This window comes from Ceratotherium simum, chromosome 22, assembly GCF_057802395.1.
Source record: "Ceratotherium simum simum isolate JZ-2026a chromosome 22, ASM5780239v1, whole genome shotgun sequence".
Classification (NCBI taxonomy): domain Eukaryota; kingdom Metazoa; phylum Chordata; class Mammalia; order Perissodactyla; family Rhinocerotidae; genus Ceratotherium; species Ceratotherium simum.
Genome location: NC_141921.1, coordinates 6,241,097 through 6,264,227, shown reverse-complemented (window position 1 = coordinate 6,264,227; position 23,131 = coordinate 6,241,097). Strand labels below are relative to the sequence as shown.

The 23,131-nt window shown below is 37.4% G+C and overlaps 1 protein-coding gene across 1 annotated transcript in view; it reads left to right on the top strand.

Annotated features, from left to right (window-relative positions):
• Positions 1-23,131, top strand: part of SCP2 (sterol carrier protein 2) — a 126,950-nt gene that overhangs the window by 28,387 nt on the left and 75,432 nt on the right. Inside the window, exon 6 of the mRNA XM_004438565.3 lies at positions 13,509-13,635. Coding sequence (XP_004438622.2) covers positions 13,509-13,635 — 127 coding nt within the window. The remainder of the gene's footprint in view (positions 1-13,508; positions 13,636-23,131) is intronic.

Sequence of the window (23,131 nt, the reverse complement as noted above, 5' to 3'; positions counted from 1 at the left end):
GGGTCCTCCTTCAAAGGTTAGATTACCTGGGTGTCCTTAAAGCCGTGACTTAATAAGCTCACTTCTTAAGTGATCTTATCTAATTGGAACGTTCCTTATAATAGCCAATGTACAAGTTTTGGAGGCTCACAGGAGCCCCAAAGTGGCCACTGTAACTTAAATTATCCCGGGTTATCTTGATCCTAAGATCCAGCCATTTACGGTTATTCTCATTTTGTTAAGCACTTTCAAGTATCCGCTCCACCGTATGTATTGTACATGAAGCCAGCTGGGGTTCCAGGGGGCGGCTGCCTGTTTGGGAATTGGTTGGCTTTTAGACACATGATTTCCTGTTTTCTTTTAGTTTCGTTTTACTATAAACTCTGAACAATTTCTAAGGACAGTGTAGTGGGTCAGAATGAGTTTTCAGTCTCTCATTTTGCTATTAAACAATTTGTTCAGACTTTATAGTCACAATTCTTTCCAATTTAAAGCCAAATTAAAATGGTCAGCCTGTCCCATTCACTCCAAAGTTTCCCCTAGGCTTCCCTGTCCTAGGAAATTCCCCCTGGATTCCTCTTACCTAGGAAATTCCCCCTGGGTTGCCCTTATCTAGGAAATTTCCCCTGGGTTCCTCTTACCTAGGAAATTCCCCCTGGGTTGCCCTTACCTAGGAAATTCCCCCTGGGTTCCTCTTACCTAGGAAATTCCCCCTGGGTTCCTCTTACCTAGGAAGTGTACCAGTACCCTCTTAAGCCACCTAGTCTTAAGACTTGAAACAGCTCAAGTAAAAGTCAGGACCTATGACTTGAATAAGGAGGTCCGGGTTTCGGGAGAACTCACTGGGGACGCCTGCAAGAGTGCCGTGAAGCCGGAGGGGCTCCGTGGGCCTGCATGGTACCAAGCGCTGCTTCAAAGTAGATTATAGCAATTTGTAACGGAATTTATTAAGATTTTGTATTTTTAATCCTAAATTTAAAAATCAGGTGATTGATTGGGCCGGCCCGGTGGCTTAGCGGTTAAGTGTGAGCGCTCCGCTGCTGGCGGCCTGGGTTCGGGTCCCCAGCACGCACCGACGCACCGCTTCTCCGGCCATGCTGAGGCCGCATCCCACATACAGCAACTAGAAGGATGTGCAGCTATGACGTACAACTATCTACTGGAGCTTTGGGGGGAAAAAAAAATCGGGTGATTGAATAGTCTATTTGAATGTAGCAAAAAATAACTTGGTGTTTCTGTTTATGGCCCCTAGGTGGGTCTCTATAGCAGAGGCCTTAACTTCCCACTCCTGCTTTGCTGTTAAGTTTTGGTTTCTGTATTTGTCCTATGTATTTCCCTTCAGTTGATGTGTCTTAATTTTTCCTTTTTTATGGGTATGCTGCAAACAAAGGAATAATTCTTTCTTATGTGAGGGAGAATTATTACTTTGACCTAAAAAGAATACTTGTTGCACTGGGAGTGCTATTCACAACAAACAAATATACATGGCAGGTAGCCACTAGCCACATGTGGCTATAGCGCTCTTAGTAAAATGTGGTTAGTAAAACTGAGGAACTGAATTTTTATTTTAGTTTGATTAATTTAAACTTAAACTAATACTAAATTCAGTTACTGGAAAACTGGTAAGTATATTTGGAATAATTTAGGCATGTGAATATACTCTTACAAGTGCAAACTTCGTGAAATCTACACATAGATAAAATGTTTCCAATGAAAATATAGATCTGAGTTGGGTTGTGTTGTAAGCATAAAATACACACTGGATTTTGAAGATTTAGGATGAAAAAAGAATGTAAAATGTCTCAATTTTTTGTATTTCTTTATGTTGAAATTGTAATATTTTGGATGTATTGAGTTAAGTGAATATATTCAAATTAATTTCACCTGTTTCTTTTTCTTTTTTAATATGGCTGCTTGGAAATTTATAATTACATATATGGCTTGCACATTATTTTTTTCTGTACAGACCTTAGTGTAGCCAAGAAAGGGACTTAAGAGGCTGCTGCTCTTATGAGGTGACATGCGTCTATGGTTCCTGATGTCGGCACTTCCTACCAGTTGGTTTGTTTTGGCTAGTTTTATAACTTCTTCAGGGCTGGAATGTTGCCATTCAAAATGGCCTCTGACCATGTATTTTTGGTCCATCTAAGCATGTGATTCAGTTGGTCCTCACGTCAGCAGCAAGCAAGGAGGGAGTGGTTAAGTCAGCTCTTGGTAGGACTTCAGGCATCAGAGAAAGTCTGGGATTGGCTGCCATTGTAGGCCTGTTCATATCTGAAACAAACATTGGAGAAAATTAGGAATTAAATTTACTGAAGAAGAAAGAGATCATGTAGAGAAAAGATATATTCTTGTTCTTTATTTTTTGCCAGGACATCTCCTCATTCTCTCTTTAGGCTGGGAACCTGGGCTGTTGCTGTGTTTTTAATTTCCTAGGGTCAACTGAATGTTTATATACCTTCTAAAATTCATATGTTAAAATTCTGATTTCCAATGTGCTGGTAGTTAGAGCTGAGGCCTTTGGGAGAATTAGGTTATGGAGGTGGAAGAGTCCTCATGATGGGATTAGTGCCTTTACAGACTTGAGAGAGTTTGCTTCCTCTCTGCTCTGGCCATGTGAGGATACCTTGAGAAGACAGCTGTCTGCGAACCAGGAAACGGGCTCTCACCAGACACCAGGTCTGCTGACACCTTGATGTTGGATCCCAGTCTCCAGAATTGTGAGAAATAAATGTTAGTTGTTTAATGCACCTGGTCTTTGGTATTCTGTTATAGCAGCCCAAACTGACTTAAGACGTAGGGCAAAGGGCAAAATAGATATTTCACCCTCAGATATTTAGAATGGCAAATGCCAAAGTTTTATGAGCGTTTATATGTTTGTTTGAAAAGGTTTGCAGAATTCTATAGCTAATTTTTACATTTTCGTGGCCCACTCTTATGGGAGCTGTTTATCTTAAACATTTTGGGCCGGCCCCATGGCTTAGCGGTTAAGTGCGCGCACTCTGCTGCTGGCGGCCCGGGTTCGGATCCTGGGCGTGCACCGACGCACCACTTGTCTGGCCATGCTGAGGCCGTGTCCCACATACAGCAACTAGAAGGATGTGCAGCTATGACATACAACTATCTAGTGGGGCTCTGGGGGAAAAAAAAAGGAGGAGGATTGGCAATAGATGTTAGCTCAGAGCTGGTCTTCCTCCCCAAAAAGAGCAGGATTAGCATAGATGTTAGCTCAGGGCTGATCTTCCTCACAAAAAAAAAGGAGGTATCTTAAAAATTTTATTTTCCTTGTTGTAAAAGTCATAGAAAATGGAAGAATACAGAAAACATAAAGAGGAAATAATCACCTATAATGACAGTTATCATTACTGATTTGCTAATTTAGCCAAAAAAAGTTGAGATTGTGCTATATCTATATGATGAACTTCATTCTTCACTTAACCTTATAATTTGAGTATTATTTCATATTAAAAATTATTTATAAGCAAAAATTTTAATGACTATGTTACAATTTATCATGTGGCTGTATGATAATTTACTTAGCATTGCTCCTATTATTGGACATTTAGATTATTTCTTTATTATAAATTATGCTATGATGAATATAATTTCAATAATATTTTTCTGTACTTGATTATTTTCTTAGTATAGATTCCAAAGTGATATTATTTAGTAAAAGATATGAACTTTTTCTTTTAAAGAATAATAACTTTATTTTCAAAAAAGGATTCATACTAATTATAAAGAACTTCAAACAAGACAGTAAAATCCAAAGGAGAAAAACGTTTCCCCAAATCCCACTGTCATTAACACCTATGATATAAATAGAACTATCTATCATTAACACCTAGTGAACAACATGTTATGCATTTTCCTATGTGTACTTACAGGTGAATCAATAGACATAGTTTTAAAGGGAATCATACTTCATATGCTATTTTAAACAAAGATATTTATTTTTTTCTCAAATTTAACCAAAGGAAACGAAACTAAAGTAGAACTGAAAGAATTGCTATAAATATAAATGTTCCTTAGCCCTAAAAGATATCATTTCCAAAAAGATCCCTCTATAGCTAGGAAAAAAGTATTAGGAAAAATTTGAAGTTGAAGTAATTTTTAAAACTGCACATTTCAACTTTAGTTTCTGTTGATTCTATGCTCTGAAGAAAGAGGAGATTAGCACACTTTAACATCCTTCTCCCCCTTCCCTAAGTCCTGATTTTTGTTAGCTATCTATTTTTACGTTAACAAAGTTTATAACATTTACATTCTTTTGCAACCATAATTCCCACAGTTATTAAATTTTTTCTCTATATTTAAATTGCTTAATTTTTCACTGCTGTTTTTTATTTTTAAATTTTTTGATATTCAAAAAGCTGTACATAATGTACACAACTTGATGAGTTTGAGTGCTGTTGTCAAATATTTTTCTATCATAGAATTCTTAATTTTGACTCCCTTGTTTTGTTGGATTTTGTCATTTAGTAGTAGTATTTTTTTGTTTTTAATTATTTTATTAAAAAAATTTATGAGCACCTTTAAATTTTTTTTTTCTTTTATTTATTGTTTTCCCCCCAAAGCCCCAGTAGATAGTTGTATGTCATAGTTGCACAGCCTTCTAGTTGCTGTATGTGGGACGCAGCCTCAGCATGGCCGGAGAAGTGGTGCATCGGGGATCCGAACCTGGGCCGCCAGTAGCGGAGTGCACGCACTTAACCGCTAAGCCACAGGGCCGGCCCCTATGAGCACCTTTAAACATGTATCTTTGCAAATATCATTAATCATCTCTAGAATATATTCCTAAAAGTAGAATTGCTGAGTCAAAGATATATACATTTTTAAGGCTTTTGGTTCATATTGCCACAAAGATTATGGACTTTGTGTTTCCACCAGGAGTGTATGAGAGTATCTATTTTATTTTTTCTCCCTATACCCTTCTCAAAGATGCACATTATTCTTTTTGATCTTTGCTAATTTGTTAGTTGAAAAATATCTCATTGCTATTTTTATTAGTATTTTTTTAATTAATATTGAGGTTGAGCATTTTTTTGTTTGTTTCTAAGTCATCACCATTTCCACAGTATTAGGGAGTTATTCTGGAGATTTTGTACTTTATCAACACAGTATTCTCCAAAATCCAAAGAAGTAAAAGCAAATAAATACTCCTTTATTTTCATTTAACCATAAACCTAGAAGGTAAGGCACCATTATATTTTATAAAATAAGTAGGCCTATGTTGTTATAGAAATAATTCGGTCTTCCCTATGAATTTGTTTGTAGAGTCTGTAAATACCCTCTGCTCTTATGCTTTTCAGGGCATCTGAAGCTTGGTTTCTTTTCATTTTTTTTTTTTTGTTTAGCTTCATTGAGATATATTTCACAAACCATAAAATTCACCCATTTAAAGTGTACAGTTCAGTGATATTTAGTATATTCACAGAGTTGTGCAACTATCACTACAATCTAATTTTAGACTTTTTTTAACATCCTAAAAAGAAACCCTAAACATATTAGCAGTCCTTCTCCTTTCCCCTCTACCTCCAGCCCAGCCCCGGACAACCACTAATTTACTTTCTGTCTTTATGGATTTGTCTATTCCGGATATTTCACATAAACAGAATCATACTATATGTGGTCTTTTGTGTCTGGCTTCTTTCACTTAGCTTAAAGTCTTCAAGGTTCATTTCTGTTGTAGCATATATCAGTACTCCATTCTTTTTTATTGCCAAATGATATTCTTTTTTTTTTTTTTTTTTGTGAGGAAGATCTTCCCTGAGCTAACATCTGTGCTAATCCTCCTCTTTTTGCTGAGGAAGACCGGCTCTGAGCTAACATCTATTGCCAATCCTCGTTTTTTTCCCCCAAAGCCCCAGTAGATAGTTGTATGTCATAGTTGCACATCCTTCTAGTTGCTGTATGTGGGATGTGGCCTCAGCATGGCCAGAGAAGTGGTGCGTCACTGCACGCCCTGGATCCGAACCCGGGCTGCCAGTAGCGGAGCGCGCTTACTTAACCGCTAAGCCACAGGGCCGGCCCGCCAAATAATATTCTATTGTGTGATTATATCATGTTTTGTTTATCCATTCATCAATTGATGGGCACTTAAGTTGCTTCCACTTGTTGTCTTTTGTGAATAATGCTCCTATGAACATTTGTGTACAAGATTTTGTATGGAGGTATGTTTTCAGTTCTCTTAGGTATATACCTAGAAGTGGAATTGCTGGGTCAAATGATAACTGTTTAACATTTTGAGGAACTAGCAAACTTTTCCAAATGGCCACACCATTTTACAGTCCTGCCAACAATGTATGAGTGTATTAGTCTGCTTGGGCTGCCATAAAAATATACCATTGACTGGGTGGCTTAAACACCAGAAGTTTATGTCTTACATTTCTGGAGGCTGGGAAGTCCAAGATTAAGATACCAGCCAATTTGATTCCTGGTGGGGGCTCTCTTCCTAGCTTGTAGACAGTCTCCTTCTCCTTGTGTCTTCACATGGCTTTTTCCTTGGTGAGTGCTTTTGCAGGGGTGGGGAGAGAGAAACGTATTTTCTTTTTGTGTAAGGCCATCAATCCTAAGGATTAGGATCCTACCCTTATAATCTCATTTAACCTTAATTATCTCCTAAAAGCACTATTTCCAAATGCAGTCACATTGGGGATTAGGGATTCAACATATGAATTTGGGGGGGAGGACACAATTTAGACCATAACAATGAGAGTTCCAATTTCGCCACGTCTTGCCGACACTTGTTATTGTCTGTCTGTTTTGTAATAGCTATCCTAGTGGATGTGAAGTGGTATCTCCTTGTGGTTTTGATTTGCATTTCCATGATGGCTAAGGATGTTGATATCTTTTCATGTGTTTAATGGCCATTCATGTATCTTTTTTGGAGAAATGTCTATTCACATCCTTTGCCCATTTTTAAATTAGGTTATTTTTTTATTATTGAGTTGTAAGAGTTCTTTATATATTCTAGATACAAGTCTCTTATCAGATAGATGATTTGCAAATATTTTCTCCCATTCAGTGGCTTGTCTTTTCACTTTCTTAATGATGTCCTTTGAGGCACAGAAGTTTTAAATTTTGATGCAGTTCAATTTTTCTGTTTTTTATTGTTGTTGCTTATGCTTTTGGTGTCATATCTAAGAAACCATTGCCAAATTCAAGATCTTGAAAATTTACTTTTATGTTTTCTTGTAAGAATTTTGTAGTTTTAGCTGTTACACATAGGTCTTTGTTCCCTTTTGTGTTAATTTTTTCATATGGTGTGAGGTAGGGGTCCAGCTTCATTCTTTTGCTTGTGGATGTCCAGTTGTCCCAGCACCATTTTTTTTGAAAAGACTGTCCTTCACCCCATTGATTTGTCTTGGCACGCTTGTCGAAAATAAATTGACTGTAATTGTGAGGGTTTATTTTTGTACTCTCAATTCTATTCCATTGATCTATATATCCCTATGCCAATACCACACCATTCTGGTTACTATTGTTTTTTAGAAAATTTTGAAATTAGGAAGTAAGAGTCCTCTAAATTCTTCTTTTTCTAGATTGTTTTGGCTATACTGTGTCCCTTGAGTTTCCATATGAATTTTAGGATCAGCTTATCAATATTAGCAAAGAAACCAGTTGGGATTCTGACTGGGATTGTGTTGAATCTGTATATCAGTTTGAGGAGGACTGCCATTTTAACAATCTGAAATCTTCCATTCATGAGCATGGAATGTCTTTCTATTTATTTAAAATAGATCTTCTTTAATTTCTTTCAGTAATGTTTTTATTTTTCTGAGTATAAGTTGTACACTTCTTTTGTTAAATTTATTCCTAAGTATTTTATTCTTTTTGATGCTTTTATAAATGGAATTTCTTTTCTTTTCTTTTTTTTTTGTGAGGAAGATCAGCCCTGAGCTAACATCTGTTGCCAATCCTCCTCTTTTTGCTGAGGAACATTGGCCCTGGGCTAACATCTGTGCTGATCTTTCTCTACTTTATATGGGTTGCCGCCACAGCATGGCTTGACAAGTGGTGTGTCGGTGCACACCTGGGATCCACACCTGTGAATCCCAGGCTGCCGAAGCGGATCGCACACGATTAACCACTGTGCCACAGGGCCAGCCCCTGGAATTATTTTCTTAATTTCATTTTGAGTTGTTCTTGGCAAGTGTGTGGAAATATATCTAATTTTTTTTTTTTTTGTGAGGAATATTTGCTCTGAGCTAACATCTGTTGCCAGTCTTCCTTTTTTTTTTTTTTTTTTGCTTGAGGAAGATTAGCCCTGAGCTGACATCCGTGCCAGTCTTCCTCTGTTTTGTGTGTGGGTTGCTGCCACAGCGTGGCTTGATGAGTGGTGTAGGTCCGCACCCAGAATCTGAACCTGTGAACCCAGGCCGCCGAAGTGGAGCATGCTGGACTTAACCACTATGCCACAGGGCTGGCCCTGAAATATATCTAGTGTTTATGTATTGATCTTGTATCCTGTAACCTTGATGAACTTATTTATTCTAATAGTTGTTAGTGCATTCCTTAGAATTTTCTATGTGGAAGATCACCTCATCTGCAAATGTAGTTTTACTTCTTTCTTTTCAATATTATTGCCTTTTATTTATTTTCTTGCCTAATTGCCCTGGCTAGAACTTCCAGTGCAATGTTGAATAGAAGTGGTGAGAGCAGACATCTTCATCTTGTTTCTGATTTTATGGGGGAAACATTCAGTCTTTTAAGTATGATGTTACCTGTGGGGTTTTGGTAGATACCTTTAATCAGGTTGAGGAAGTTCCCTTCTTTTCCTGGTTTTTTGAGTGTTTTTTTAATCATGAAAGTGTTTTGGATTTTGTCAAATGCTTTTTCTGTGTCTATTGAGATGATTGTGTGGTGTTTGTCCTTTATTCTGTTGATATGGTATATTACATTAGTTGATTTTACCATATTAAACCAACCTTGCATTCCTGGGATAAATCCCACTTGGTCACAAGTATAATCCTTTTATATGTTGCTGCGTTCAGTTTGCTAGTATTTTGTTGCAAATTTTTTCATCTACATTCATAAGAGATATTGGTGTATAGTTTTCTTGTGATCATCATTCTTTTAAATTTTCTTCACACTAATGGGTGTATAGTGGTATCTTGTGAATTTAATTTGTATTTCCCTAATATTTAATGGTGTTGAGCATGTTTTCATGTTTTTATTTGCCATTGGTATATCTTCTTTGGCGAATTCAATGACTGTGGAAACCTTCTGCCCAATTATTATTTGTTTATTTTCTTATTATTGTGTTATAAGAGTTCTTTATGTATTCTAGATAGATACAAGCTCTTGTTAGATACGTTTTACAAGTATTTTCTCCAACTCTCTGGACTTGCCTTTTCATTTTATAGATGGTGTCATTTTTTTGTGTGTGTGGGGAAGATTGGCCCTGAGCTAACATCCGTTGCCAATCTTCTTCTTTTTGCTGAGGAAGATTAGCGCTGAGCTAACATCTGTGCCCCTCTTCCTCTGTTTTGTATGTGGGATACCCCCACAGCATGGCTTGATGAGTGGTGCGTAGGTCTGTGCCCAGGATCCGAACCTGCGAACCTCGGGCCACCGAAGTAGAGTGCCTGAACTTAGCCACTATGCCACCAGGCTGGCCCCTATAAATGGTGTCTTTTGAAGAGCAAAAGTTTTAAATTTTGATGAAGTCAAGTTTATCAGTTTTCTTCTCTACTTTGTGCTTTTTGTGTCCTATTTGAGAACATTTTGCCTAACCAAAGACACTAAGATTTAATCTTATGCTTTCTTCAAGAAGTTTTATACTTTTAGCTCTTAAATTTTGGGTTTATGATCCATTTTAAGTTAATTTTTGTAAGTGGTATGAAGTAAAGATCAAGTTTTTTTAAATGTATATCCTCTATTTTCAGCTCCATTTGTTGAAAAGATTTTTTCCCCATTGAATTGCCTTGATACCTTTGCTAATAATCAGTTGACCATGTAGTGTGGATCTTTTCTGGACTCTTTTCTTTGATCTGTCTTTATGATCTATCTTTTCTTTTATCTATACTTTTTTTTTTTTTATGAGGAAGATCAGCCCTGAGATAACATCCAAGCCAATCCTCCTCTTTTTGCTGGGGAAGACTGGCCCTGGGCTAACATCTGTTCCTATCTTCCTCCACTTGATATGGGACGCCACCACAGCATGGCCTGACAAACGGTGCCTCGGTGCGCGCCTGGGATCCGAACCCGGGCCGCCAGCAGTGGCGTGCACGCACTTAACTGCTACGCCATGGCGCTGGCCCCTATACTTTACTTTCTTGATTACTGTAACTTTATAGTAAGCCTTGAAATCCAATTGCGATGAGTATTTTCTTTGTTCTTCTTTTTCAAAATTGACTTGGCCATTCTCGTACTTTGCATTTCCATCTGCACTTTAAGAATTGGCCTGTCAGTTTCTGCAAAAATACTTCCTGGATTGTAGTGGATTTATAGATTAATATGTGGAAATCTGACATTTTTAACAATATTGAGTCCTGCAATCCATAAACATGGTTTATCTCTCTCTAGTTAGGTCTTTGATTCCTTTCACTACTGTTATTTAGTTTTCAGTGTGTAACTCTTGGACATATATTATTAAAAATTTCCCTAGGTATTTCAAGTTTTTTGATGTTATTATAAATAGCACTTATTTTTTTTTTAATTTTATTTATTTATTTCCCGCCCCCAAAGCCCCAGTAGATAGTTGTATGTCATAGCTGCACATCCTTCTAGTTGCTGTGTGTGGGACGCGGCCTCAGCATGGCTGGAGAAGCGGTGCGTTGGTGCACGCCCGGGATCCGAACCCCGGGCCGCCAGTAGCGGAGCGCGCGCACTTAACTGCTAAGCCACGGGGCCAGCCCAAAATAGCACTTATTTTAATACCAGTTTCCAGTTGTATTTTGTGACCCAGTTATGTTCTCTTACTAGTCTAGTGGCTTTTTAAAGGTTCTGTAGGATTTTCTGCATAAATAGTCATATCATCTATGTATAAAGACAGTTTTATTTCTTCCTTTTCAATCTGTATGTCTTTTATTTTTTTTGCCTTATTATTCCACTGGCTAGTATCTTCATAATAGTTGAAATAGAAGTTGTGAGAGCATTTATCTTTGCCTTGTTTTTGATCATAGGGGGAAAACATTCAAATTTCACCATTAAATATGTTAGCTGTGGATTTTCCATAGATGCTCTTTATCAGATTAAGGAAGTTTCCTTCTGTTCTTAGTTTGCTGAGAGTTTCCGTCATGAGTGTATGTTGAATTTTGTCACCTGCTTTTTCTGTATGTATGAGATAACTCTTATTTTGTTTTTCTTATTTATTTATTTATTTATTTATTTATTTATTTATTTATTTTAAACTTTTTTTTTTTTAAAGATTTTCATTTATTTATTTTTCCCCCCAAAGCCCCAGTAGATAGTTGTATGTCATAGCTGCACATCCTTCTAGTGGCTGTATGTGGGACGTGACCTCAACGTGGCCAGAGAAGCAGTGCCTCGGTGCGTGCCCGGGATCCGTGCCCGGGATCCGAACCCGGGCCGCCAGCAGCGGAGCGCGCGCACTTAACCGCTAAGCCACGGGGCCAGCCCTGTAATATGTGATTGAATGCTAAACATTGTAAACTTTACTTTATTTGGTGTTGAATTTTTCTGTTACTTTGACTATTTGGGGTTTTGTTCTGGGGCAGTTTTTTTTTTAAGAAATGGTTTGATCCTTCTGAGATTTGCTTTTAAACTCTGTTGGGTAGAATCAGAACGGCCTTTATTCTAAGGCTAAACTGACCCTAGTAACCTCAGTATTCTGTTGATGCCCTGTGTTTTAAGAGATCTTTCCACTGTGATTTTTGGGAATAAGAACTATTCCTGGCTCTGTGAGAGCACTGGGAATTGTTCTGCCTCTTCTGTTCTAGTGATTCATTCCCTGGTCTCAGTAGTTTCCTCATGCTCATGTGTTGATCAGATTCACTTAAGACTCAAGGGGAACCCTCTTCAGATCTGCAGAGAGCCCTCTCTGTCTCTCCTCTCCAGTCCTCTTCTCTGTGCATTCTAGATGCACAGAGATGCCCTGGTCTCTCTGAACTCCTAACTCTGTTTATTTAACTTCGAGAGACTGCTGGACTCTGTTACTCTTCCCTACTCTTTCCAGGTAGTAATCTGGGGACAATCATAATGCTCGTTTTATTTATTTCCCTTCCCTCAGAGATCACTTCATTATGCTTTATGTTGTCCATTTGCCTGAAAACAGTTGCTTTGTATATTTTGTCCAGGATTTTAGTTGTGTAAGATAGAAGGGTAATTCTGGTTTCTATAATTCATTATGACTAGAAGCAGAAAGTTGTATATTACTGTTTTAATTAGCATTTCTTTTTGACTTAGATATGAACATTTTCTGTATGTTTTTTAAAATGTCTTTTGACAGAAAAAAATTTTCACCTATGTCATCCAAACATATTTATGTACACTTATTTTTAAGATTTCTGTGTTTAGAGAGTCCACAAGACCCGTTTATCAGGTCATTTGTCTTTATCCTTCAGCTCATTTGTCTTTATCCTTTGTATTGTCAAGTTGTTTATCATATCAAATCAAATGATTTTCTTCCTTTAAGCCTATTTTAGCCTTAATCAAAGAGAATGTCTAAACGGTATTCCCTCTAGAACCCCTTTGTAGATCAAAAAAAAAAATCTTCGTTTATTCATTCAACAATTATTTATGGAATGTTTATTATATGGAAGGCCACATGCTAGGCATTGGTTATACATACAAAGGTATATGGAAAAAGAGTTCCAACCCTCAGGGAGTTCATAGTCTAGTAGATAAACTGACAAGAAATAGTTAGCTTTCCCTTTGCAGAATATTTGCAGTGGGAACTAGGTCCTTCTATTCTAGAACCATGGAAACAGAGATGATTACATTCTCTGAGTATCAGTTTATCCTAATCCACTCCGTTTCTCAAACACCTAAGTATGCTCCTGCCTTAGGGTCTTTGTTCTTGCTGTTCCCTCTGCCCAGGATGCTACTCTCTCAAGGTTTTCCGAATGAATGACTTGTTACTCCCTTATATCCCTGCTCAAATATCATTTTATCAGTGAGACCTCCCCTGACTGTTGTCTATAAAATAACACTTCCACAACGATCTTTATCCACTTACTCAGATTTATTCTTTATTGCATTATTATTTACATTTTTATTTATTTTCTTCCTCATCATCTTTTGTCCCCTCCCCCCCAAATGTCAACACCAGACGAGCAGGAACTTTATCTGTTTTGTTCACTATTGTATCACCTTGCGTAGTAACTGACACATACAGGATTCTTGATAAATATTTCTTGAAAAAATGAATACCTCTTTGGTCACTTGATTATTTTTCCTTTCCATGTTTCCCTGCAAAGCATTTCCTGACTGATTTTATTCACAATGTCCATTTTTGGTTTGCTCTGCACTTAGAATAAGCAAATGTCTTAGTAACACTGTAATAGTTGAAAGAGATACTTATGTCAAATACTTACTAAATTTTGTTTTTTCCTTTCTCTTAGTTTGCAGATAGGACCAATCCAATTGATAAACATCTTGAGGTCCTGATCAATAAGTATGGATTATCTGCTGAACCAGTTACTCCTCAGATGTTTGGGGGTGCTGGAAAAGAGCACATGGAAAAATATGGTATGTCAAAAAACTTGAAGGCTTATTGGTAGTTATAGACATGTGATGAGAAACAGTAGGTATTGATTAAGGAACTGTAAAGGATGCCAAGATATGTAAGATAACAAATGGTTTTTGAATTAAGTTGAAGAAGTAGTCTGCATAGAATTTAGTTGTAGAGAAAGTATTTATATATAAGATATCATATAGGAAGTACCTAGAATGCTCCAAAACAAGAAATTGAAATTGGAAAAATAACATAAATCTTCTCTCCTTTAATCATGGACTATAAATTGAGGTTCATCAGTTCTAAATATTATAATGAGACGTAAAGCTTGCTCTTGATAATGGAGTTATATAACCAAATTTTATTCTTAGTACTTGAATCCATCAGGAGTCCATCATCATCTGTCATTCCATGGTGTTTTATGAGATTTAAATTTCATAGTTGATTTTTATTTTTATTTATTTTTTTTTGTGAGGAAGATCAGCCCTGCGCTAACATCTGCCAATCCTCCTCTTTTTTTGCTGAGGAAGACTGGCCCTGGGCTAACATCCATGCCCATCTTCCTCCACTTTATATGGGATGCCGCCACAGTGTGGCCCGACAAGTGGTGCGTCGGTGCGCGCCCAGGATCCGAACCAGCGAACCCCGGGCCGCCTCGGCAGAGCGTGCGCTCTCAACTGCCTGCGCCACTGGGCCGGCCCCAGTTGATTTTTATTTTATTGATAACCATTCTAGTTTTTTGACTGATGGTCAATGATTGGCTTCCCTTTGCTGGTCAGTTAAAGCATGGGATAGTGCAGATAGAATTTTTTGTTGTTGTTATATGACCCTGAACCAGTACCTTGTTGTGTACTGTGAGATAAGAAAGAAAATAATCACGCTTGAAATTTCAGCATTCCTATTCTTTGCAGGAAAAATGTCCCGGGTTTGATAGCCAAGATCAAGTAATTAGAAAGGAAAAAAATCTTCAAGGAAGAATGATGGGATCGTATAGAGGAGCACTGCTAGTTTGGGGCCATGGGAATCTTCTTTCTTGTAGCTATTTCTTACCATTTTTAACTCAGTCCATTTCAATCTGGCTTCCTCCCTTTCTCAAGGCTATCATTCATCACTATGTTGCCATATCCAGTAAATACTTTTCAATCCTAATTTAACAGACCTTAGCACCATTAGTCCCTTTTGATTACTTCCTTCTTGAAACAGTCTCTTCTCTTGGCCTCCATGACACTTCCTTCTCCTGGTTTTCCTTTACTTCTTTGGCTCTTCCTTGTCCATTTTCTTTTCAGTTAAATAATTTATTTAAAGTATTACTGAGCTCTCGTTATATTCCAGGCATCGTTCTGGGCACTGGAATATAGCAATGTATCAGTTAGCTATTGCTGTGTAATAAACCACACTAAAACTCAGTGATTTTAAACAATGATTATTTATTATTATAGTTTACAAGTTTGTAGATTGGGAATCAGCTTATTTGAGCTGAGCTCAGCTCCTCTTGTCTAGGTCAATCATATGACTATAGGTTGATTGGAGACCCTGTTCTAGTCTTGTTTGGCTGAGTCATATGTCTCTTGTCCTCGTGGGACCAGAAGGCCAGCCCTGGCATGTCATTTTCATGGTGCTGGCAGAAGCACAAGAGAGTAACCTGCAATGTGCAAGGCCTTTTGAGACTTAAGCTGTTGACCAAAACAAGTCACATGGCAAACTTGGAATCAAGGGATAGGGAAATATATTCCACTTCTTTTGTGGTAGGAAAATGCAAAGTCAGACCACATTCAAGAGGGAAAAAGAATTAGGGACATTAATGTATTCATTCACAAGCAATAAATAAGCAGATGAGATGTGAGATTTTGCTTAAATTTCGAATAGGGGAGAGACAATAACACTTGAAAAAAACTAAGATAATTTCAGATAATTATTAGTCCTGTGAACAAAATAAAACAAAATAATGTACTTGTGGGGAGAGGGGGGCAAACCTAGGATAGTCAGTGATGGCCTCTATACTTTTATATCCAATTGGCATATTGACATCTCTGCTTGTATATTTAACAGGTATTTCAAATTTAACATGTTCAGATGCAAACTTTTAATTCTGTTTTCTCATCTTCTTAAACTTGCTCCTTCCCTAGTTTTCCTCATCTCAGTAAGTGGCACTTCATCCATTCAGATTTTCAAAGCAGGAACATGAGTCATCTTTGACGCTTCTTCCCCCTCCTCCATTCCAGTCCCTCACTACGTCCTATCAGTTCTACCTGCAAACTCCAAACCATGTTTCTTCCTTCCATTTCCTTTCATTACTACAGCTCTTACCCTAGATCAGAATTTTTCAAACTGCGGTTTGTGACCTGCTAGGAAATTATGGAATTAACTCTGTGGGTTGAACCCAGCATTTTTTTTTAAATCTAAAATTTGTCATTGTTGTGTATTATAACTCAATACAGAGAAGTGCACAAAACGTAAATGTACAGCTTAGTAAATTCTCACAAATCTCATAACTGTGACCTAAAGCACCTCCCAGGTAAAAATAGAATGCAAACACCCGAGAATCCTCTCTGTAGATTATTTTTATCTTAAGAACTTTGTGCTTCTCCTGTGAATCTTTTTGGGTCATTCATTCCATTAGACTAAAAGCTACACCAAAAAATCTCTTTGAGATAAGCCCTCTTCTACCTTGGATCCCTTCTGAGATGGCTGAGGGACAACATTCTTTTTTTTTTTTTTGAGGGAGATCAGCCCTGAGCTAACATCCTATGCTGATCCTCTTCTTTTCTGCTGAGGAACATTGGCCCTGAGCTAACTTCTGTGCCCATCTTCCTCTACTGTATATGGGATGCCACCATAGCATGGCGTGACAAGCGGTGCGTTGGTGCACGCCTGGGATCCAAAGCCTGGAACCCCGGGTTGCCGAAGTGGAGTGCGCACACTTAACCGCTTATGCCACCAGGCCAGCCCAGGGATAACATTCTTAAGCTTCCTAGCAGCCCTTTGTTTGATTGAGAGGATTTGTGAGGCACAGACTTTTTCTCTTTAGAGGGTTTTTTCTATTTGAACCATATTCTGAGGCATCACTTTTGATCTTTCTGAGACCTTACCAAAAGATTTGTCACACCTTGGGCTTCATCTTTGGACCATGTTTTCCCAGCAGCGCTGTGGATTTGATCTTTGTTCAAAGGCCATTTTTCAATTTTAGCCTCTTTTCCCACCTTGAGAGGCTGTGAGTTTTCAAAACCATCAAGTCCTGAATTCTTTTTGTTAAACAATTCTTTCCTCAATATAGCAATATAGAGTTTTACTATAAACAGCAGGAAGAAACCATGTGGCAACTTCAATATTTTCCTTATTATCTATTATCCACAAAATTGCAGGTAATAGTGTTACTAAAATTTCTGCTATTATTGTAACAAGGATCTCCTTTTCTCTAGTCCTCAGTAAGGTTTTATCTTTTGCAAATCCTTGCCTTTCACCATCTTCAAAGGACCACAAGGCTTCTACTAGTAGTTTCTTCAAGGCACTTTAGGCTTTCGCTAGTAATTTCCTTAAAACCCACCTCCTGGTTCCAAAGCCATGCACATATTTTACATTATTGTTCGGTGTAACTCCATTTCCAGTATATTAGTCTGCTTGGGCTGCCATAACAAAATATCATAGACTAGGTAGCTCAAACAACAGAAATTTATTTCCCATAGTTCTAGAGGCTAGGAAGTCCAAGATCAAGGTGCTATTAGCTTTTATTCTGAGGTCTCTTCTCTTAGCTTGTAGACAGATGCCATCTCACTGTTTACTCACATGATCTCTTCTTTTGTGGGCACACAGAGAGAGAGAGAGAAAGAAACATCTTTTTCTTCTTATAAGAGTTCTTACAAGGGCACTAATTCATCATGAGGGCCTTACTTTCACGACCTCATCTACCCTAATTACCTCCCCAAAGCCCCATTTCCAAATACCGTCACATTGCGGGTTAGGTCTTCAACATATGAATTTTGGATTTGGGGGAACACAATTCAGTCCATTGCATTCAGATACCAAAATATGTATTCGTTATCTATTACTGTGTAACAGTGACGCTCTTTTTAAAAATCATTTTTTGTTGTTTTTATTCCTCTTGTCTAGTTTCCCTTTGTGTAAGCTCACTGGCCTTCTTTCAGTGTCTTTAGTAAGCCAGACTTTCCTGCCTTAGGCTCTCATATTCCCTTTGGCTACAATGCTCTTTACCCCATTCTTTCAAAGTTAACTTTTCTCATCCCTTAGGTCTTAAAAAAAAATCTTATCTCGTATCTCCAACACTTTACAAAAGTATCTCCACTTGGATATCTAATAGACATCTCAGATTTAACAGGTCTAAAACTGAAGTCCTAATTCTTTCCTTGAACTCTCCCCTTCCCCATCTGTTCTTCTTGAAGTTTTCCCCCATTCAGTAAACGATAACTCTATCTTTCTAGGACCTTTGGCCAAAAACCTTGGAGCCGTTCTTGATTCTACTTGCATTCGACATTTAATATATCAGCAAACCTTTTCACTCATTTCTCAGAATATCCACTTCTCACCATTTCCACCACTTCTACTGCAGTGTAAACCACCATAATTTCTCAACTGGATTATAGGCATCTCCTAACTGGTTTTTCTGCTTCTGCTGGTGTACTTCTACAGTCAGTTCTTTACGGCTAGCGCGATGCTTTTAAAATATAAGCCAGCTCATTTCACTCCTCTGCTCAAAACTCTCCATATGTTTTCATTACACTCAGATTGAAAACTGTAGGTCTTATTATGGCCTACAAGGTTCTACATGATCTGATCCCCCACCCTCATTAGCTTTCTGACCTCATCTTTTACCATTTTTTCCTTTCACCACTCTACTCTAGCCACACTATCCTTTCTGTTCCTCACACACAGTAAACACATTGCTGCTTCAGGCAGGGCCTTAGCCTTTCTATTTCCACTTCTGGAATGCTCTACCCTAAGGTCTCATCAGTGCCAGCTCCCTTATTTCCATCAGGTCTTTACTTAAATGTCATCTGCTTTCTTTCGTCACCCTCCTTCCCAGAACTCCCTCTCCTCTGTCTCCTGCTTTATTATTTTACATAGCACTTATAAAAATTTGGCATATATATTTTTTCTTATTTATTCACTATCTTCTCCAACCAGAATCGAAGTTCCACAAGGACACTGATTTTTGTTTGTTTTATTCCCTGCTCATTGACTGTTACCTAGAACAGTGCCTGGCACAAAGCTGGTACACTGTAATTAATTAATTAATCTTCGAAGAAAGATCATCCTTGACCATTCAAATTGAAGTAGATTCCTCCTGTTATTCTCTTTCACAGATAGCCCGCTATTGCTTTCCTTCATAGCACTTAGTGCTATTTATATTTATATATTGATATATGTATACAGTGTGTGGTTTTGCTTGTTTAGTTTTTGCCTTCCTTATTAGTCTGTAAATTCCTTGGAAGCAGAAACCATACCTGTTTTGTTTACCTTCAATATATCCAGCCTTGTGCAGTACTTGGGATGTAATCTAGCCAGAAGAAAGGTTTTTTTTCCTTCTCCTCTATAGTCCCTAGCATATTTAAATACTCAATAAACATTTGCTGAATGAATGAATTTCCATACCTATGTTATCTTATTCAATTCTCACAACAATCCATTATGGGAGGTGTTGTTATCCCATTAAGTAAGATGCTGGCTTCAGGGGCTACATATATATATAAGATCCTAAAGCCAGCATCTTAATATATATATTATATATAAATATATATATATTTTTCATTGTGTTGAAAAAGTATCCATCCATTTTTGTTTTATTGAGTTTTTTTCTTTTCTTTCAGGAACAAGTATTGAATTTTGTCAAAGGCTTTTCCACTGTCTATAGAGTTAATTGCATTATGTCCCCCACTTAGATCTATTAATAGAATATTTTATTAATGGATTCCTGATATTGAACCAACTTTGCATATCTGGAATGAATGCCACTTGGTCATGATATATTGATTTTTTTAATGTGAAGTTAGATTCTGTCACTATTATTTTATTTAGTACTTTCAAATAAATATTTATAAGTGATATTGGTTTATAGTTTTCTTTTTTCCTTGTGTCTTTATTAAATTTAGGTGTTAATTTTATATTTGCTTTATGAAAAGAAATAGGAAGGCTTTCTTCACTTTTGATGCTCTGGAACAATTTATGGAGCTATGGGGACTACCTGATCTTTGTACGTTTGGTAGAATTCCCTGTGAGACCATCTGGGCCTGGTTCTTTCTTTTTGGTGGGTAGTTGCTTGGTAATTATCTATTTCTTTATGTTTAAACATTCTATCTCCAATGGGGTCAATTTTGGTAGTCTGTATTTCTCTAGAAAATTATCCATTTCATTTAGATTTTCAAATTTATTTGTATAGAAGTCTGAAAAGTAGTCTTAGAGTTTTAAACTTTGTTTCTGTTTCAGTGATATTTCCCTCTTATTATTTCTTGTTTTTGTGTTTATGCTTTCTCCCTTTTTTCTTCATTAAAGTAGGGTAGTAGTTTGTCTGTTATGTTAAATTTTTCAAAATAACAGAATTTTTTTTTTTTGCTGAGAAATATTCCTCCTGAGCTAAAATCTGTGCCTGTCTTCCTCTATTTTGTATGTGGGTTGCTGCCACAGTGTGGCTGACAAGTGCTGTAGGTCTGCGCCCAGGATCTGAACCCATGAACCTGGGCCGCAGAAGCAGAGCATGGTGAACTCAACCACTACGCCATGGGGCTGGCCCCCAGAATAACAGGATTTTGATTGCTTATGTCTACTCTTTCTATTCTTTACCCAGTTGATTTCTGCTTTTATCTTCCTTGTGCTTTTTTTTGGTTTACTTTGTTGTTTTTCTAGTTGCTTGAGTTGGGAATTTAATTCATTTTCTTTCTTTTTAATAACAGTTTTATTGAGATATAATTCACATACCATAAAATTCACCCTTTTTAAGTGTACAATTCACTGATTTTTAATATATTCACAGAGTTGTGCCACCATCACCACTATCTAATTTCAGAACATTATCATCATCTCAAAAGGAAACCCCATACCCATTAGCAGTCCTCCCCATTACCCTCTCCTCTCAGTCACCTGGCAACCACTAATCTGCTTTCTGTTTTTATGGATTTGCCTATTCTAAACATTTCATTTAAGGGGAATCATACAATGTGTGGCCTTTTGTGACTGGCTTCTTTAACTTAGCATAATGTTTCACAGTTCCTTCATGTCACAGCATGTATCAGGACTTCATTCCTTTTTATTGCTGAATAATATTTCATTTTATCATTCTTTCTTTCTTGTGTTTAGTGCTTTGTATTTTCCTGATTACTGCTTGAAACATACCACATTGATTCTGATATGTAATGTTTTCTGTATCATTTTTCAGAAGTTTTGTAATTTCCATTTGTATTTCCTTTTTTTTTTTTTTTTTACTCAAGAGTTGTTTCATGGAAATATAGTTTTAAGTTTCTGGGTAGATTATTCATTTTTCATTTTATTAATAATTTCTAGTTTTATTATATTGGGATTTGAGAGTGTTGTTTTTAGATTTGGGGGGATTCCTAGATCTATTCTGCTGTCTAATGTCTGTGTAGTAAAGTTCTATCTCTGAAGTGAATTTTTTGAAAAAGAGTTCTGTGTCCTTTGTTTCTTGTTTTTGGTCTTGCAGGACCCTAAAAACTTCCACTTTTGCTTCTTTTCTTTTTTGCGGTTCAGTTGCCAAAGGGTACCTTTCCCTTGTTTTTTCCTCCTAGAAGCTATGCCTTTCCAAGGTTACCGCCTTGAATCTCCTGTACTTTTTAGACTCTTCCCTGTAGTCGTGCTTCGATCTATAGAAATATTTTTTTGGGGGTCGGCCCGGTGGCGCAAGCGGTTAAGTGCGCGCGCTCCACTGCGGCAGCCCGGGGTTCGCTGGTTCGGATCCCGGGCGTGCACCGACGCACTGCTTGGCAAGCCATGCTGTGGCGGCGTCCCATATAAAGTGGAGGAAGATGGGCACAGATGTTAGCCCAGGGCCGTCTTCCTCAGCTAAAAAAGAGGAGGATTGGCGGATGTTAGCACAGGGCTGATCTCCTCACAAAAAAAAAAAAAAAAAAAAAAAAAAAAGAAATATTTTTTTTAATATTTTCCCACTTGGTGGGGGGTCAGAGGGGCAATCCTTCTCCTCCTGGTGGTAGTTTTAGAGCAATTGTAGGCCTGCCACTAGCTCCCCTCTTCTCTCCTTTGCAGTTTTTCAGACTGCCCTTGTTCCCCCAAGGGCTTGCTCTGGGAACATGAGCGAGTGCTGGCTGAGATTTGGTCATTTTTTCCTTTTTCTTTTTTTCACTTAAACAGATAATTTGAAGTTTTTGGTTTTCTGTTGTCTAGTTATGCTGAGAGTATGGTTTTAGGCAGTTTTATTTGTTCTTCTTGTTATTTTATATTGTTTTTAGAGGATATAGAGAGAGACAGATTTAGGCAGCCTCCATTGTCCTCAGCTACCTGGGGAAATCCTGTGTCTGGTATGTTTTTGAGCTTATATCTTTTCTTAAGTTTTACATTACTCAGAATAATTGGACAGTTTTCTAGTCTAAAATTTGAAGTATAAATGTACAGTATTTTAGTTAAAATGTTATTCTTCATCCAACATATTTTTAATGAATTGTAAAGGATTTTAAGTTGACATTTGAAATTGCTGTTTGTGAATGTGCACTAGAAATGAATACCTAAGAGTGTTTGTAGTAGCTTACATGCTGCTGAAGAATCAGCAGATTTTTGTGGCTTCGAAGTTTGATTCAAGGAGATTGAAATCTTTTTATACTAGGCATATCTTTTGAACAGCCAAAAATCTGAATTGGCAGTTCAGAATCAATAGTTAACAAGCCCTTCATCAGTGCCAAGCCTTAATAAATATATATCAAGTCCCTGGCAGAATATTTTTCAAAGTATTGCTATCTTCTATAGATTAATTGGATCCCATGGTAAAGAAAAAAGAAGAAAAGACATCAACGCATTGAATATCACTTATGTCAGATACTATGCCAAATGCTTTTGTATAGTTTAGCTGACCCTCTTCCTACCAATCCATGCATGGATTGCTTGTAAATCTTCTAATAAGTGAAAATAAAGCATTTGTACTTTCTATGACAAGGAACTTGCCACAACTGAGGCCACTCACTCCACAATTTGGGTGATTCCAATTGTTAACAGTGCTCTTTTTCATGTTGAACTCAAATCTTTCTCCCTATAGTTTCTGTCCATGGTCTTGTTTCTTTCTTCTGAGACTCACAGAACAAGCCTCTTTCACCTGTAGCCCTATAAATATCTGAAGCCAGCCTGCCTGACCTTGTGCTTAATTTTTCTTCTTCTCTTTAACTGTTTCTCATTAGACTTGTTTCATGACCCACCATTACCAGTCTAATTGCTGTACTGTGATTGCACATAAGCTTTTCTGGTAGTTACATCACACTGTTAAATCATATTGAGCTTGTAGTTGAACAGAACCTCAGAACCTTTCTTATAGTTGCTGCTCTT